The sequence below is a fragment of the Amblyomma maculatum genome, chromosome 10, assembly GCF_055883805.1.
Source record: "Amblyomma maculatum isolate TAMU_Amacu chromosome 10, ASM5588380v1, whole genome shotgun sequence".
NCBI classification, from domain to species: Eukaryota; Metazoa; Arthropoda; class Arachnida; order Ixodida; family Ixodidae; genus Amblyomma; species Amblyomma maculatum.
Genome location: NC_139353.1, coordinates 148,540,785 through 148,560,363, shown reverse-complemented (window position 1 = coordinate 148,560,363; position 19,579 = coordinate 148,540,785). Strand labels below are relative to the sequence as shown.

At 47.0% G+C, this 19,579-nt stretch overlaps 1 protein-coding gene across 1 annotated transcript; it reads left to right on the top strand.

Annotated features, from left to right (window-relative positions):
• Positions 1-272: 272 nt before the first annotated feature.
• LOC146177691 (uncharacterized) lies at positions 273-4,913 on the top strand. The gene is made up of 3 exons (XM_084581174.1): positions 273-802; positions 1,763-1,970; positions 4,289-4,913. The coding sequence occupies exons 1-3, from the start codon at positions 329-331 to the stop codon at positions 4,681-4,683; spliced, it is 1,077 nt and encodes a 358-aa protein (XP_084437300.1). The 5' UTR covers positions 273-328; the 3' UTR covers positions 4,684-4,913.
• The last annotated feature ends 14,666 nt before the right edge of the window (positions 4,914-19,579 follow it).

The following is a 19,579-nucleotide window of genomic DNA, read 5'->3' as shown; positions in this document are numbered from 1 at the left end:
GTGACGATGATGACAGTGACCCCGAAACATAAACGTGCTACAAAAATTATGCGTAAAAGAACTTTACACGCTTGTCAATAACATTTTTTTTATATTAATATGTACTACGTTCTAGCGAACAGTCCAGCGTCTTTTGAAAATTATAGCAGCGCGGTCAAAGTCACAACGCCTGTCGCTAGGCCAGATAGGCAGTCTCAATCCATAGCCAACTCAATTTCTGCGCTGTTGTTCCTTGTCCGCCGAAAAACCTTCTAGCCTCTATAGCCGAAGTGTTCGCCGGTTCCTTGTGTATTCAGGCATATACCTTGTTCAGGCTTCTGATCTAGATATGGCACAATACAGTGCACTCACCGACCCGCTCCTTCTCGGCACTCTCACATGGAGAGAGATAGAAGATCTGTATGTATGCGCGTCCCTAATGGAGCCGGAGACGCGCCGAAATCTGGGAGCGCGTGGCCTTTTGAATATTGACAGAATAGAGGACTGCGATTTTGAGCGGCATTTCAGGTTCAAGAAGACCGATTTCTATTATCTGTCTTCTTGCCTGATGGTGCCGAACGATTTCGTTAGCGCCCAGCGCGTGACTGTGCCAAGCCATGAGGCGCTTTGCATGGCACTGCGGCGGCTGGCCTATCCGAACCGCCTCTTTGACCTCGAGGTTATGTTCAACCGCCACCAGTCTGTAATCTCGAGTGTGGTGAATATGGTGCTAGCCCATGTCGAGCACTACTTCGACCACCTTCTTCAAGACCTGAGCACCCATTCGTGGCTCACTGTGACTTCTCTAGAACGCTTCTGTGAGGTAAGGAAATTTTGTTTGACGAGTTCTGAACGCTGCCGCGAAATCCTGCATGAGAAAGGTTATTGCGCAGGGGAAGCATTTTCAGCAAATACCCTATTTTCGCGATTCTAAGCGACCCCCGAACTCTGCAGAAAAGAAATGAAATTATGGGGAAAAAAGTTTGCATGAGAATCCGTTTTTGAGAGGAAGAGAGCGTAGACAAGCTTGCCAGGGCGCTTGTGTACTCAGTCTCGAGCTGGAACTTAGAGATGCGGCGCCATCTCCAGCTTCTTGTTTTGCTGCGTTCCGACCCTACACGACAGCTGGCGGCGTAGGACGCCAAAGGCCAACAGAAAGCTACCCAGATTACCCTATCAGCGTGTTGTCACGTGGGCCTGGAATATTTCGGCAAGTTGGGTAGACATCGCGGCCCCGCGTTGCTTTGTTTGATATCAGCTGTTCGACATCCGCAACGGAGGCCGGAATGAGTTTGAAGAGGGCTGCCACATTGAACTTCAAGCGCACTTCAATCGCCTTTGCGAATGGTGTTTGCTAAATAATTTTGCTCGCGTCTCGTCGAGATATCGAGGAAAAAACAGGAATAGGGGGGGGGGGGGGGCAGCGTTATATTTCGAATCTGAGACCCCTCATCACTTTGGGCATCACGATAGTGATAAAAGGGGATGCTTAGAATCGAGTAACTACGGTAGTAAGAAATATCAGGCATGTGCTCCAGTAGTACCACAATCATTCATACAGGCTCACAAAGATTCGAGCAATGCATCCCGACTAATTTAGTGTCAGAGCTTTTGTATGAATTGTTTGTAGCCGCATCATCATAAATCTTCCAAAGTTGAATGCAGTTACATTATGTAAAAACTTTTCATTGCATCAAACCCAGTAATGTTAGCAAGTAGTGAAACAAAAGATACAGCAAAATGTGACAATCAAAATCATTTTATGATCACTTGTTCTTTTCAGGCCGTGCACGCTAAAGGAGCCCCGCTTAAGAACTGCTGGGGGTTTATAGATGGTACTGCCCGCAAAATTTGCCGACCCACATCAGAGCAGCAAGAAGATTTTTCAGGCCATAAGCGCTGCCATGTCCAGAAATATCAGGCCGTAATGTGCCCCAATGGCATAGTTTGCCAGCTGGACGGACCTTTTCGGGGCCGGAGGCACGATGCAGGTAGGTGCATATATTTTGTACGAGCTTGCTTAGTATGAAGCTGCTTGAACATATTACGGATTTAGGGAACAGCCCAGATAAGAATTATGCGCAGGAGGCCTGAAATCTTGAGGATGCTACATCGAGGTGACATCAAGAACCATAACCATGGGTTAAAGATGCTGCGCACTGATGACTAAAGGAAGTTAACATTAGATAAGGTTTTAACCTGAACTAGGCCAATTCTCATCCTCAATTAACAGTCCACTGTGTCTTCATGGCTGCCTGTTATATCCTTCCGACCGACACAGTTCTCATTATCTTTTCACCCCTATGCAATACTGCATAGCAGCGACACATGTAGCGCCTTGATCCAGTGTTTAGATAACGGCAGAGGTCTGAGCAGCTTTTCTAAAAAGTGTAAACTTCTTTGCCACGATGAAAGCTCATCACCAAAATCTACATATTAAATGCAGGGTATGAAGTTTCAGTTCTTGCAATTTAGTAACTTGGCAGATTTGTTTTGATGTTTTTTCATAAATGAGTGCTGACTTTTTTGACTGACAATGTACTACCTGTGCATGTTGAAATCTCACTTGGGGTCTATTTTGGCAAGTTTGTCAGTAATAACAAGCTAGTTGCCATTAATCAATTCCAGAAATGGTAGTACTTAGAGCTATAAATTAGGAGGAGTTGCGATTGTCACTACAAAAGTAATGAGTGTTTCATGAGATAGGTGGCAGACAAAATGCTCCGCGTATCCTTTGAGGTTGTGCCGCCTGGCGGCGGCATTAGAAAACTCAGGCAGGGCTACCTGGCCGCCTTTCTCCTCGCGTTTCTACGCAGTCGAAGGCTTTAACGCACAAAAATTGTGATCGTTCAGTTTATATGGTTCAAATGGAACTTGGGTCATGTCTAGAAACAACTGTTGTGAAGTGGAGTGCTCTAACAGCTATAAAAGCTCCCTGGGAACACATTTCTTAAAGTTTCCTGGCTGGCCTTATGAACAGGAGCAATGATAACAATGGATTGTTTCTGGGCGGAGAAAAAGGTTCTGCTCACGTCTCGATGCTTTTGTAATTATTTAAGTCACTTTTATAGTGCTGCTATGAAATGTTTATTGTCCCATTATGCATACCCCCTCAAACAGCATCAGTTAGTTTTGATGCTTTGATGCCAGCCATAAAAAAAAAAAAAAAAAAAAAAAAAGCGTTTGAAACTCAAACTTTAGCATGAAAATTACAGATGTCAAACATTCACTGAATGCCTTAGAGCTTTATTCTTGTTAAATACCAAGCGTGACTTGCCATATGTAGAAGCTACGTGCATAAGCATCGCGAAAAATTGGGGTAAATATCTAACTTTGGGCGATAGGACATGAAAATGTAAGAAATTACTTCTGAGCAGCCGGGGTTGCCACACTCGCTTCTTAAGCTTATATTCAAAAGCAGTAATACATAATGCCACAATCATTGTGTGCAATTTTTATCTGCTGTGGTGGTGGTCCAGTAATGTGGAGCTCTCCACTACAGTATCTTAACGGAGCTCGAGAAGGGACAGCATGCGGGGGAGGCAGTCTCACCAAAAACTAGCGCTACTTAAGATAATCGTGGTTCGAGCTACAAACCATGCACTCTCGCTATTTCAACGATGTGTTACAATCGTGTCAAATTCAATAAAGGTGGTGCAAATTATTTGCGATTAGTCCAGCATGTTTTCCTGTACACAAGCGTGCCGCCAAAGCGCCTGGTCCGCTCACCTCTCAACAACCACTTGATCGGGCGCGCCAAGCAGCACCATGTTGCACTCGAGGAAAAGTAATTGAACTTATCAGTTTTTCTCCGAACACAGTGCAAGCGTGGGCATCAATTTTAAAACGCAAAAAAAAAAAAGGGATGGTACTCATGATAGGCTTTATGGCATCGCTGGTCTTGGTAACTCTTGCTTGCGGCAATCATTTGGTGTGAACGCTGGTCGGGTTGTCCCACTTAGGGTGAAGGTCCGACTGCGACTTTGGACAGAAGTCCACTTTAAAGCAATTAAATTCATTTTTGGACTCTAATACCGTGGAAATAATTGCCATGCACCCGCACAAACGGCCGATCACGTGTGAACTTCTGCTACGCTTGCTGCAGCAGTGGGGCAGCCAACGTAGCCCCACTGCTGCAGTAGGTGGCTTTCAGTGGTGCCCCTACAGGCGGTGTGCGGGGCGTATAAAATAAGTTTACTTCTAATACTTGAAGTTATATTATTTCTTTGACAGCGGCTTGAAATTACAACTCTAAGTGCAAGCCCTGCTTCTGGTACATTTTTTATACTGAAACTGCTTTGCATTTCAGGCATCCTCAAGAAGACAAACCTGTACAACAACCTTGAGAAGGTTACCCAAGGCCATAACTTCGTGATCTATGGGGATCCAGCATACCCTCTTCGACCCTTGCTCCTCAAGCCATTCGGGGGATGCAGGCTTCAGCCTCATGAAGCTTGGTTCAACAAGAAGATGAGCACTGTTCGGCAAGCTGTGGAGTGGGGTTTCGGCAAGGTGGCCACCGAGTTTGCATTTTTGGATTTCCCTAAGAACCAGAAGATAGGACGCCAGAACATCGGCCGCATGTACAGAGTGGCCACGCTGCTGTCAAATGCCCACACCTGCCTTTATGACAGCCAAGTTTCACAATATTTTAACTTGGATCCACCAGCCTTAGATAAATACTTGGTGCCATTTTCTGGCTAATGTATATGTACTGTTGGGAGCAAAAGTAGCAGACCTCACCTCCAAGTTCTGAACTGTGCCACATTGAATGTGGGTGCCACCTTGCAGTGCATTCCTAGTGTCAGGCCAGGCAGAGTGCGCAGGTCCCGATATCAGAAGTGCATTTTCAGGTGGCACTCGTGCGCGGTGCGGCACAGTTCAGAACTTGGAGGGGGTTAGTTATTTTTGCTCCTGGTATTACATGTATTCAGATTCCTCACGTTTCCTTGTTATTTGTATGTGTGTGGAGAAGAGGGGGTGGGGGGGGGGAACTACGCTGACAGCTGACAACAGTTGAAGCTGGTTAGTGGTAGTAAACATTTAATGGTTTGGTTTATACGGTCTGATATCCTAGGGCGACTGGGGTATGAGGGACACTGCAGTGGAGGGCTTTGTAAATCTTGATCACCTAGGGTTCTTTAACAGGGATTGCTTTAACCAAGTTGTACAAATGTACCTTCACAGTTTGAGTAACATTCCAGAGCTCCTTGTGGGCATCATCCTGATCTCAAAATGACAGGTTTGTTCAGTCAGGCAAACACTGGCCGCAGCGAGCGTTACACGAGCACGTAGCAGTGCAGCCAGCTAGGCAGCCAGCTAGGCAGCCTAGCCACTATATGGCTACTGCCTACAACACAAGTTGGCAGCTCATGCTAGCAGCTTCATGGCTAGCTTCAAACAAACTATTCTTGGTCGCACATACTTAGAGTACAGTCGTAATCTACCATCTGGTGAGCATAGAAGCTTCCTGGGGCTTTTCAAGTCTTACGTGCTGTGAATGTGTAGGCATCATTCTCGCTATGCTTGCCGTTTTTGCTGCATTGCTTCTCTATTTCATTGTGTTTTTGTATTGGGCGATACTGGAGTTATTCTTGTCACTTCACTGCTTCTCACTCTACTTGCTGCTCTTGATGTTTAGCTGCAGTGTTTTTTGTATCCCGCATCTTCAGTGATACCTGAAATCTTGTTGCTTTGTGCTGTCTTGCCGCACTAGTGGATGGCACAGGTGGCTCCTATTCTGGTGGCAACTGGCACAGATGTTTCCCTTTCTTTTTATGTATCCTCTACTCCTGTTCTCAGTTGTATGGCCATCCATTCTAACAGCTTCATAGTCCTTTCTCAGTACCATTGTTTTGTGGCTATTATCATTAGTTCACATTCTGCTCGCGTCGAGCACGAGCCATGTAATGGTATGCATTAACATACAGCCCTGTTTTAACCATGCTATATGGTTAAAACAGTTAAAGCTCAGCTACTTTGGTCATCTGATGAGAAGAGAGGAATCGCTGGAGAAAGATTTGATGTTGGGAAAGGTTGAGGGTCACCGGAGAAGGGGTAGACAGCGAACGCGATGGTTAGATGGCATCCTCGAGGCGCTGCAGATGAAGTTATGTGATGTTAGGAGGATAATGAGAGACCGGAAAGTGCGGCGTGATATGGTCCATAGGGTCACGAAGAGTCGGACACGACTGAACTGAACTGATGAGTATACCCACAGAAGTGGAGAGACTTGGGATGCAAGGGTTCCAGTTGGTTTGATTTCCATCCCAGAAGTGCTGCGTAAGCTGGCAGCTCCAGCTTATGGCTTCACAGCTGGCTTCAGAGCGATGATTCTGGGTCACACATACTCGGTAGCATACAGCCGCAATGTAACATCCAACCAGCATAGATTTAAAGCCCTGCTCAGGATCTATGAGTCCCGAAGGGATTGATTCCCGTCTGAAAAGTGCTGAGCAATTAGGAGCTCTGGCCAGCTTCAAACGGAGACATATCGGATTCGGTGAACAAAGGCTGTAGCGTTAGCGCTCTAAGAATGTTAAAAAAAAAGCACCTGAAGACAGTTTGCCAAGCTACAGAAAGGCAACATGTATGGATAACTTGAGACAGGAAGAGAGTGATGCAGTTCAGAAACCTATAGGGTTAATGATATTTCTGGTAACAAAGAGCAAATAGAGGTGGGCAAGGCATATAATGCAGATAACAGGGTCACTTGGATAATGATTTTAAAAAGTTAATGTAGCAAAGGGCAACACAGCGATGCAGACACGGATAGAGAGAAATAAAAAGAGCAGGTGTGATACCTGTCCCAGGTGGGCAGCCTCCTCAGTGTAGGAAGCTATGAACCAAAGCCATGTCCTTAGTTTGGTGGATGTGTCCTGGAGTCCATATGATTTAAGCATCTGGGAGGTGGTGTGCTGTGGTGTGATGGATTTCAAGCGCTAGGTCGGAAATTCTTCTCTTTTGGTAATTCCTGCATGCAGACTGCAAATCACTGAGTATTATGGCACGTTCATTGCACGTCGAGAGAGCTGAGGCAATTTCAGCCTCTTCTGCTGTGTTGGCGTCATTTGAATAATTGTAGATATCTTTTCTGTAAATGTGTAATCCATGATGGTAATGCAGTGGGCTTGCCTCCCTGGGTATCTTGCTGTGTCAGTATATCTGGTTTCCAGATTTGTTCCATGTGCTTTGTCTTTACGATATGAAGGATGCATATTTCTCAGGATGGAGGCTGTGGTATATGAGCTATCATCTACTCAGGGGGGCGCGGCTTGGCGCACTCTAGTTCAACGCCTTCTCTATCCAAGTTTCTTGAGAGTTCCCCATCCTTCCTTCCTCGCTCTTCTTCGTAGTAAAGTTCCGATGGTGGTTCTTCTTCTCTGTGCACCAGTGGTGCGCCGTCAGAGATGGTATACCGTGTTGCAGCGGAAGTTCCTTGCGCCAGAGACGCCCCGTCGGAGACGGTATGAGCGAAAATTTGAGGGCAGGAGTTGACGAGGAGAAAACTGAATTTTATACACTCAGCAAATATTTACAACGATTACAGCAGGAATACAGGTTGGAACCGGCTAAAAGGGAATTATTCCCACCTCGGCATAGACGACGATGCCGAGCATCAAAACCTAGTCTGGAACGCCGGACCGTGCTCTCGGGCTCGGTTTTAACCCCCTTAGGTGCAGCCCTAATTTCCGCAACGACCAATCACAACCAACATCAACCTGATTGGTTCGTTCCTAAACCCTCTCCCTATAACCCTCTTCCTAAACCCTCTCTCCCATAAAAAAAAAGGAAAGGCAAAACTCCTAGGGTCACGTCCTTCCATTGGGCGCTTGCACTGAATGAGCATCTCACCTGCCCCCACGAGGTCGAGACAGCGTGTACAAAAAAAAAAAAAAAGAAAAGAAAAGAACAGAGCAGTCCAGTCACAACTCGCCTGTCGTCACTAGTGCAGTACCATGGTTAGGCGTTTGCCACAGCGTTCCATAGGGGCACGCGCTAATCTGTTATGCCCGTCGGTCCCTTACACGCCCCTTCTAAGATTCTACACGGTGCCCGATGGCGCTGTTTAGAATTAATTCCTTCAAGGGACCGATGAAACCTAGCGCCACTACCCAAATGCGAACGCAACACTATCCGGACAAACAATGCTCAAATATTGCGGGGGCACAACGGCAACAACAACAAAGAAAACACCATGTGCGTGGGCATAAAAATCACAACAAAACTAAACGCTAGTGTGGTTGGTTGGTTGGTTTGTGGGGTTTAACGTCCCAAAGCAACTCAGGCTATGAGAGACGCCGTAGTGGAGGACTCCGGAAATTTCGACCACCTGGGGTTCTTTAACGTGCACTGACATCGCACAGCACACGGGCGCCTTGCTTTTCGCCTCCATCGAAAAGCTGCCGCCGAGGCCGGGATTCGATCCCGCGTCCTTGGGAACAGTAGTCGAGCGCCGTAACCACTGCGCCACCCCGGCGGGGTAAACGCTAGTGTGATCACTTCACACAAACACACGATTTGCGTGCACAAGTTGTGCCTCACACAAAGTTCCAAGTTCATGTGCAGGCATGAGTTCTCTTGTTCGCGCACACCATTATCCTCGCGAACACCCACACATACGCGCGCACACTTGCAAGGCTTCAGCACTCATTAGCGCCAGTGTTTCGTCCGTAGACGCCAACCTGAGTCTCCCCGGCTGCACGCTGTGCCGCCGTGTGCGCTCGAGCAGGCGTGCGATGTCTTGGGCCACAGTCGCAACAGAGTGAAAACTCAATCGCTTGTATCTCCCGGGGTCGAACACCTCCTGTCTATCGTTAGAGCCTAATCCCTCAGCACGTGATGCTCCCGAGAGCACACTCTACACGTTACGCCGAGACAATGAGTCTTGTGCCTTGCCCTGTTCACCCCCTTTGCATGTGGGCTAACGAAACCCGTGCGACGCTTGACCTGGCGTAATGAACGGCAGATAGCACGGTACCTCAGGCGTGCGTGCAATCAGTGAGCTTTGCACCTGTCTACTTGCACTTCACCTCGATGGGCGCCTTTTGCCCCATTCCCTTTGGCACTAACGTTCCGAATGTCGTGCCCTGCTTGACAGGCATTTTCCGGCTCCGTGGCAACATCGAACCTTGAAACTGCAGGAGCTACCTTCCTGTCGCCTGACTCGATATTGTCTAGTGACAATGCTTTGTCCTTGGACGACTTGGTCAGGATTTCGTCGGGTGCGTTTGAAACTTGCACAGCCCTAATTACGCTCTGTCCTACTGGCACGTCTCCACTCGTAGCCTCGAAAGGGGAGCTCCTGCTGAGGACAGTAGTACCGGACACTTCATGCAATATGCTAGGCGCAGTGTGCCGTTGCACCTGCGAGGTATTTCCACCTCTCGCTAGCCCCACGAGGTCGCATCGGTTGTACATGACAGGTTCTCGCTGTTCGAACCGATCCTTCTCTGAGCTTGCCTGAGGTTGTTTTTGCGGCAACGCCGAATCTGTTTCATGGGAACCTAGCTCGCATTTTGTCGATACCTGGCCGCTTTCCCCTTTATCGCTTGGCGCTGGAGAAGTCGCAATATGCTCACTCAAAGAGCAATTGTTTTCTGGCTCTGGTGGTGCAACTAGTGGCGCTATGCTGGGTATTTCTGCGCCCACTGCCCTCATCCACCGTGTTGCTATAGCGATCTTCCGATCAGCTTCATGGCGCTCCGCGATTGCAACTTCAATTGCGCGGTCCAAATTGAGCGTACTGCACTCCAAACTGAGCGCATTTCCTCCCTTTAGCCTCTGCAATTCTGCCTGCAGCTCCTTTAACCGCGCCTGTTCTCCGCTTCCAAAATTAACCTTTTATCCATTTCTACTTGTTTTCCTCTACCAAGGTTTAAACTCAGAAATTATCCATGCGGACCCACGTACCCTTAAAACTTCCCAACCAGCTCGAATGCAGACAGAGACACGAACAATGGGACCGGGAAAACTCATGGTTTGGATGTGTTGATCTCCTTTGAACACTCTCCCGTATCGATGTCCGCCGCCACCTTCCGTGGAGCCTGCGATGCGCTTGCCGCTCGCCTCGGGCCTTGAGTGCATTGCTGCTAACTTGCGTAGACCAGCTGCTGACCGACGTGCTGAGTTTCCTAACCGGCTGCAGTCCCGCGTCCCTGGTCCGTTCTTCTGGTCCTTGCCGCTACCTCTCCTGGTTTCCTTTGCTGCCGCTTCTCACCGCCTGCTCCTCCTCCGTCTTCTTCGCTGCCTTACTTTGTCCCCATAGAGACATCCTGCCGGCGGCGCCGGTAAAGTTACGATGGTGGTGGCTCTTCTCTGTGCACCAGTGGTGCGCCGTCAGAGACGGTATACCGTGTTGCAGCGGAAGTTCCTCGCGCCAGAGACGGTATGAGCGAAAACTTGAGGGCAGGAATTGACGAGAAGAAAACTGAATTTTATACACGCAGCAGATATTTGCAACGTTTACAGCAGAAATACAGGTTGGAACCGGCTAAAAGGGAAATATTCCCACCTCTGCATAGCCGACGATGCCGAGCATCAAAACCTAGTCCGGAACGCCGGACTGTGCCCTCGGGCTCAGTTTTAACCCCCTTAGGTGCAGCCCTAATTTCCGCAACGACCAATCACAACAAACATCAACCTGATTGGTTCGTTCCGACGTCCAGCGCCCCCTTCAACTTTATGAGGACTAAACCCTCCCTCCCATAAAAAAAAAGGAAACTCAAAACTCCTAGGGTCACGTCCTTCCATTGGGCGCTTGCATTGAATGAGCGTCTCACCTGCCCCCGCGAGGTCGAGACAGCGTGTACAAAAAAAAAAAAAAAAGGAAAGAACAGAACAGAGCGGTCCAGTCACGACCCGCCTATCGGCACTAGTGCAGTGCCATGGTTAGGCGTTCGCCACAGCGTTCCATAGGGGCACGCGCTAATCTGTTGTGCCCGTCGGTTCCTTACATTCGTGTTTGGGCTTTCAGAATGAGGAATGCAGATTTCTGTGGTGCGCAAGTGAGTCCGCAGTCTTTCAAGTAGCTGTTGGTGCAGTCGACGGCTTTCTGGGAAGTGTTTTCTTATTCTCCTGGGCAGCCACCTCGAATTCAAAATGTTATATCGTCGACGCAGAGGGTGTGCTGTACGTCAATTTTATGAAGCGTCTTTGGGAGTTTCAGCATAGTGATATTAAACGAGGGGCGATGTAACTGAACCTTGAGGGGTGCCTTCATCCGCTACCTGGAATTTGCCCGTCTTGAGGTTACCCAGGCTTATGGTGGCCATACGATTCTTCAAGAATATTTAGACGTAGTTGTATGTTTGCTCCCTGCAATTGGTGTCATGCAGGTTGCGAAGAATTGCAGCATGCGAGACGTCAAACGTTCCTTTAATATCTGTTGCAATGTTTTTTTTTTTTTTTTTTTCAAATAAAAATGTGATGATTGGAGAAATTTCAAGTTTAACTGAAGAATGATACTCTTGCCGTTTTTGTCAAAGTGGTCAATAAGATCCTTTTTTAGTTGAAATAGTATGTCTTGGGCTGACAGCTGCTGTCTGAAGCTGTCGAGTGTATTGGGGATGTGTGTGTGTGATCTTCCAAGTAGCCTGCGAGGCAAATAAAAGTATCATGACATGTAGTGGTCACAGCTGATGTACATAGTTGTGCTGAAAATGGTGCTGGCGATATGTTTCTACATACAATCCTGGTGTTTGTTGTTGACGAAAAATGCAGACTCGTCCGCACTCTTGTTATTTTTGCTTTGGATTCATAAGTTGATGTTGGTAAAGCAGTGTGTGCATTGTCTGTGTAAAGTCTGTGTGTGTGCAGAGCAATTGTGGGCTTAGAAACTTGTTCGTTCCTTTATTCATGATGGCAGTGAAGGAACATGAGAAGAAAACATGCAACACACGGATGAATGCTTTGTGCGTTTGCTTCTCTTGTGTTCGTGTTCATTCTTGCAGTTGACATCTTGTATTGCAGGTGAATTAATTGGGTTTACAAATGTGAAAAGCTTCTTGTCTCTCTTTGGAAGGCAGGGAATCTTTTATGTTGAAAGATGGTAATCCCATCTTTTATTAAAGTAATTTTTTTTAATGGAGGCATGTCCTTTCTTCCAGACAAGTGTTCCATAGGTATTGGTTTTCTGCTTTGAGAATATCTGCCAGTTCTGGGGAATTGTAGAAGTTAACTAGCAAGGTGTGCCCCTGTTGCCAGGCTTAAAACACGAAAGGCACGAAATGTTTTTCTTACACACACCTACTGCACTCCAGGGTTAAGAATTGATCGCAGCTCTTATTTGGCGATAGAAGCAGTGCGCCATCGGTCCAGACGAGTGTGACATGGTTTTTAACTCATGATGAGTACGGTTCAGGGTTTACAGTCTAAAGGGTTAATTTCTTTGTTGAGAAAGGAACAATAAAATATTGTATAATGTACACAGCAGACTGCAAAGCTTCGTACAGCTGTTCAAAAGCAGGACACAAATGTTTAACACTGGTTGAAAATGGAATAGGCATGCGCCCCCCCTTCCCCAGTTTCCTTTTTTTGGTGTGAAAACCTTGCTACCCCAGGCAGTGTAACATGACGGTCGTACTTCTCTGTGTGCTCTACTATAACAGACTTGTGACTGATGTATTTGAGTACTATGCAATTATATTTTTCATAGGCTCCTTGAGCCGTTATGTTTTGTGGAAAACGAAAGTGCAATCCAAACGTCAAAACAAGAACAGTGACTATTTTACTGCACTCTCAACTTTGTTCACAAGTTTTTCTATTAGTCGTAGGTGCGCTTCTTGCACAGCAAGGTGCGCTTGGCGTTCCTGTGCCCGCTCCTCTCTCTCCCACATCTGCAGCTTCATTTTGTCTTTATGTTTTTTCTTTTCGAAATCGAGCCGCTTTTCCTCAAGAGCGATGCGTAGACGCTCTATTTCATTGTCGCGGCTCCCACGTTGCGACAAAAAATTAAGGGCAGCCTCGCTGTGCCTCTGTGTACCTGCAGAAAAGTGTGCAAACATAAGTTTATTGACATGAAACAGCAATCATTTTAAACAGAAGTGTTGCTCTTTCTAGAACTAGAAAATAAACATACTTGTGTAATATTCACAGCACACCACATTTTACAGGTAACATAGTTGAAACGTAACTGCCTTGGTCAAAAATATATAGCAGAAGTATTCAAAGCACAATTGCAATACTTTCAAAAAGCGTCTGCTGAAAACAAAGTGCCAGTGGATGCTTAAGAAGCTAGTTAGTAGTCCAAAAGAAATGGTACTGCCTAGGCCTGTACCCTTCTGTGCCACATGGCTTCAACTATCCCTTGCATGCTGATGTGTGCATGTATTTTTGTTGTGTATGATCGTACAACAAAGCTTATTCATACATACAAGCTGGCATGAAGTGCCAGCTACTGTTCGGCATCAATGGTCAACGGCCGTAACCCATGTTCCCAAATCGCTGAAGTGTACAACATCTGTGCCTGATATATTGATATGCATGAAGTGTGCGACAACACATTAATGGTGTTAGAGCCGTTGTTCACGAATAAGTGTTTGAAATATGCTGCACACACTTAGGGCGTGCACTGGTTTATGACGCTTGTGTATGAGACTTACTCCTGCTGATATTACACATCCTTCAAGGGCATTGCACGATGTATATACAGTAAAACCTCATTACAAGAGACACTCAAGGGACCCGAAAAAGTCTTGTAACCAAAAAGTCTTGCCGACTCTTATGTGTGGCAGTTTATATTCCTTTAGCTAAATTCTGTTCCCTATCAGTGTCCTTTTTTGTTGCGACAGGGCAATAGGTCTGGAACCAAGAAGTGCCTCCTCTTGACTGGGAAGTCAAAATGTCAGGACATCTTGACTTTCCAGTCAAGAGGAGGCACTTCTTCTTGGTTCCTGACATAGTGCCGCAAAACAGGACACTGATCTGGAACAGAATTTAGCTAAGGAAATCTAAACTGCCGCACATGTGAATTGGTACGAGTCAGCTGCATTATTTGAGCATACCTGGGTAAATTATCTTTCTCTTCTAAATAGAGAAGTTACTTTAGGGACCTGCAAAAGTTGCCCTTAGTAACAGAGTGTCTCTTGTAACCATCTCTTGATTCAATGATAAATTTTGATGCTGAAATTGCTCGATGTTTGCCACATACCCTAAAAGCCTGCATATAAAACGAGGTTGTTCCCCATAATTTGCGTCCTAAATTTTGGTCTCATACTATTAGCAGATCCGAATAAAAACTTGCTTGAAGTTTTGGTTTCATTATTGTGGCGTGGCTATGGCTTGGCTTCCGTTACGCTCGACAAACGGCATCACAATGTCGTTTCTTTGCAGTTGATCCGCTGAGTGTGCCTGTTGACAACGCATGTAAGCCACGCTTCGTGAAGTGGATATTTTTTCGGGGAGCAAGATGTCAGAGTCTCAAAAGCAGCACTCGGCTGCTTTCAAACGAAAACTGATTTTAACTGCAAAGAACATTGACAACAGTGCGGTCAGGAGGCAGTTTGGTTGTCGTCAAGGGAAGAATTCGTGTATGGCGATGATAAAAAGCCCTTTTCACGCCCCGAAGAATGGAACATACCTAGAAATTGAACTTGGCCTGACTGAGTTCGTATGATAACAGCGAGCTGCGCATCTAACTATGAGTGTGGAGCTTGTGCAGGCGAAGGCTAGGGAGCTTGCAAAAGAAAAAGGGGTACCGCGTGCTCCCTTCAAAGCGAGCAAGCACTGGATCCATCGCTACATGTGCTGTGCTGGCTTTTTCACTATGCCGGCGGACCTTAATTGCACAGAAGCTGCTGAAGCATTCAAAGACCTGCTCGTGAGTTTTCAGTACCATGTTATTTCTTTGCGCAAAAGCTTTCTGTTGGTCCAAATAGGCAATGGCGATCAGACACCGGTTTACCTAGACATGCCATCGCCCTTCACTGTGCACGAGAAGGGGTCTACCGTTGCATTCAAGAACATGCCTTCACTCGAACTTCTCCTCCAATCGCCCCTAGAGGCATGTTATTCATTTCAGAAAGCAACCTCCACTTGAATCGCGCCTCCAGCGGTGAAGAAAACGAGTATCCTCGAGAATCTCAAGTCGGCAACGACGCTACCTTGGCCGCTTATGGCCAAGGTAGCGTCGCAATATGGCGGACGTTGCATCGCTTGCTCGCTGTGTGGACTTCGTTCTACCAAACTTTTCATGAAAGTGGATACGGCGAGGATGCACCTAACCTTCCTCTAAGCATTGTCTGAGAGTGACAACGACCGTGGATTTCTAGCATGTGATCGTTTTAAAGGTGTGACCGTGGCTAGCCTCCTGCCGGGATAACTGTGAACAGCCACAGACACCAGTGCTGTAGTTAATCATTGCATCACACTTCTGTGGTGCAGGCACATTTCAAGTTGCCACTGGATAAGTGAACTACTTTTCGGAGCCTATCGAGTGCAGAGTTGAGGCGCGCATTTGACTGTTAATGGTGAGCTCGCCTCCTGCCGTACTCGAGCAGCGGCGGCACAGTCCTTCGATGGCTCGCCCTGCGCAGTGGTTTCCCAGCAAACTGTGGGGAAACAATGTGTTGCATGCAGTAAGCTGGGGCACTGGAGGTGCAGTGAGGCTGTGCTGCACCCCACGCATCAGTGGCTAGTCGCCAGAGGGTACGAAGTACTATGTCTTCGGACGTGCGGCGCTGCCGAGGGAGCGCGTTCGTGTGCTTGTCTTACAGAGGGATATTCACGGTCTGGGCTTTTGAAGCACATTTTCAATTGGAGCTCTGAACCTGTTTGCAAACCGCAGGCTACATTTGCTTTTGGGAGAGTTGATTCAGTTTGCATACGAAGCAGCACGCATGTTTTCAACGCTTGCCCCTGAACCCTCTGAAGGCCAGAACCATGTTCGTAGGAGTTGGCAGCTTTTAGTTTTTTATTTTTATTTTTTTTCTACAATGTATTTTGATGTCTGTCAAAGCCTGGCAATAAAAAAAAAAAAAGGCAAGGCATCAAAGGGCAAGAGCAGATCACCCTCCAAACGAATAAGCCAAAGTATTCACACCATTTCTCAAAGCATACGTCATGTTCTGCGTAAACTCCACGTCACCAGCAGCAACTATTGCCAGATGCAAAAGCATTTCGGCCATTTTTCACGGTCACATTTGTCATCCAACTCTCAAAAGTTCCACTATGCTATTAACGTCGAGGTTGCTTGCGAAAGCTTAAAAGACCTTTCATAAAAAAATGGGCTGGTTACACACCTCAGCATGCAGTTTTCGGGGCAAAATTTCGCCTTAATCTCATCCACATATGCCATTCGCACTGCTTAGAGTGGCAGAGGTATTCTTGAGGAGACGTCGGAGGAAACGCCGAGGGTCATTCATGAATCCAAATCTGCCCTGGAGTAGAAGAGCGGCTGTTTTCTCCACTCCACATAGTGGAGGTGAAGCATCGAGTTGCGCGTTTGTGAATACGAGCGCTCGCGAGAGGGCATCGCCAGCCACACTGCAAATGGATTGTGGACGTATGGGCGACCATCCCAAAAAGTGGCTGCCAAAGCCGGGATTCAATCCCACGCCCTCAGGGACAGAAGCCGAGCGCCCTAACCACTGCACCACCATGGCAGGAAGACTGCCCTATGTACTAAGCAATTTCCATACTTGTGCACATGGATAGTGCAATCACCGATGCTAGCACAGTGATATATGCTGTTTTGTAAGTACAGTGAAGAAAAGTTCCCAGACACTGGTACATACTGATGAACTTTGTTAGCGTAAAGTGTGTAAAATTTGAGTGGAAAAACACAATTCCGTCAGAGCCACTTTGAAGTGGCCTTACATCGTCTCCTTTCTTGTGGCCCTTTAAGTTGAGTATATATAAATATATATATATTTTTTTTTTGCAATCACCTGCACAAACACACAACCGACATAGTGGTGTTTCTCTTACTTCGCACTGGTGTAGTCCGCCGGTTTGTAGGCTGCATGATGCCCAGTGGCATTCTCTGCAGCAGTGGACTTGGCCTTGAGGCCACATTGTGTGCTGCAGCTGTGGGGCACCGCTGACTGCTTAAGCCCTCATCCTCGCCCAGGGAGCAGGGGTCAACAGGGATGCTGAAAAAACGTGAATTCCGCATGAAAACCTTTATACCTTAATCAGATCAGGGCCCGTATTCAGAGTTTGCGTCGTTATCGAAAGTGTCGCCATCTTAAGTGACCTCGAGTCATGTGAGAGGTGGAAATGCCGGAACATGATCTTGCCACCTCTTCCGGTTCCGTAGTGGTACTGGCTTTTCGACCAATCAGATTACTCGAGGTCACGTGAGATAGCGACACTTTGATAACGACGCAAATTCTGAATACGGGCCCAGCGCTGTGCCAACAGTAAAAGGCTGACTGAAAGGTGAGAGAGGCACTGCTGCTTAGCAAATCTTTTAAAAGTAAGGTTGAAAGAAAGTGAGAGTTGCAATCATCCTCAAACCCAGACACCACAAATAAGCACCTCTTACCTCCTACAAGCTTCTGCCTGAACAATGAAAATGGCACTATGTCTAGGGTTCATGCAAAAAAGGTGGCCTAAAGGTAAAGCAGAATAACAGGATTCCAGCCTTGCAGAAAAACCAGCAGGCAAGACATCAAGCCTTGTCTCATGCATCACTAAACGCTTCAAAATGTGCTGCATTTTAAAGAAAATGGTAGCACAAAAGTAGTGTACTTGCGGCTCCCAAAATTTCATCCCATTTGAAACCTCTGCAAACGACTATGTACACAAGCAGACCTCCATCACTGAGGGTTTCTTGTGTAAACATTTTCGAAAATTCTTTATTGCGGACTAGTCAGCATAGAGAATATTTTTCCTCAAAAAAAACCAATGTGCCCATATTACCAAGGAAGAAGTATACAATGATCACAACACCTTGTTTGCTCTATCACAGGCCACAAACTGACAGCACACACTTATGGATGCAGTAAACTCTAACAAAAGGGGCACATATTCGCTGATCAGTCTCCCTTACCCAAAGCTTTGAGAGTCATTTGCACTCCGCCGGCTGGAAGGGCGATTTGACTCATTTGGCCCCCTGGGACTTCCCAGCTCTCCTGGGCTTATTTCTTCATGGACATCCGGCTCACTACAATATGCCGCTGGGCTAGTTGCAGCAGGCGGTGACCCGCTATATATATTTTCCAGCAGAACTGCTGCCTCTGTAGTCCCTTGAGTGTGGTCATCTTAAGAGAAGAAAAGAATAGGTGAAACCAAACCTGGAACCAGCAATCACATGAAATGCACAAACACACAATCTGCACATAGACAGAAAAATGCATCAGCGTAACGGTTCAGTGTGTGACAAAAATGCCGACTGTAGTTGGATGCAAAAAAAAAAAAAAAAGAAATTGGCTTCGAAATTCCTTTTTCGATTTTTTTTTTTCATCAAAATTATGATTGCTAGTTTTTTATATCCATAATTCTTATAGCTGCATTCTTAATCTCGCTTTGCGACAGGCTTGTGCCTGTAATTGTAATTGAGTTTGTGGACAACACCACACCTTGGGCAATCCAACAACTCGCTCCCGCGCTACAGACACAAGTGAAAATAATGTCGCGTAGTTGACTTACAAGAGGGGGGGGGGAATTCTCTTCCTCCTCCACGTGGTCATAAAATGACATTGCAGCAGCAACCCTGCCATCCTTAACCGGGGCCGCTGCCAGGGCACGGGCTGTGCACGCTGTTTTGGCTGGCCTTGCAGCAGATTTTCTAGGCACTGCACAGCGCACATTGACGCCGAATTCCTTCGCCATGTCCGCAACGTGCTGAAGCAGTCCGTCCCGTTCGTGTACTCTTCTTCGGTGCCGGACCTAGATTGAAATGAACAATATTTTTTTTTAGCAGCTTGAAACAATGACAGCGAAGAAAGTGTACTAATGAAATCACACTTACTGCTTCAGCACTTGTCGCTCATTGTGCAGGAACTTGCGCAGCATAAGTAAAAGCCGCTCTCGCACGCTGCGCACATTGAAATGCCTTCCAGTCATGGCTGTTAAGTTTTCAGAAATGTGCTGCCACTGGGAGGGGTCCGCAAATGGATTCAGGCTTACTACCTCGCGAAGGAGGGCAATATCATCCCTAATGCGAAATCGCGTTCTGCTGCGTAGCATGGCGTTTACGCTAGTGCGCTTGCTGCAGCAGTCGTCCGCCGCCGCCACCGTCGCCATCATGGAAGTATGGTCGCGTTGCTTGGCTTGGCTTTGCTTTGCTTGGCTTCGCTTGGCTTGGCTATGCTCGTATCGCAAATTCAGTTTGCGGTTGTTTACGGGTTGACGCTAACTTTCCGCAGCGGTAATCCCTAAACTTCTCACCGCGGTAATGGCCGCGCATGCGCAGATGTCGCCCGCTAAGTCCGATAAACTGTAACCTAAACACGGTAACGATATGCTATATCTCTCTAATCAGAAAGATTTAGTATACCGTGATCCGCGATCCGTCACCCTGAAGCTCTACCGGGCGCGGACGGTGTGTACGCATTGATTGGTCCCGACGCGGCCGGTCTATGTACCGAATTCCTGCTTGTGGCGCCATATAATGGTGTCAAGGGGATCTGGACATGCGCAGTGGAACGTGCTGTGG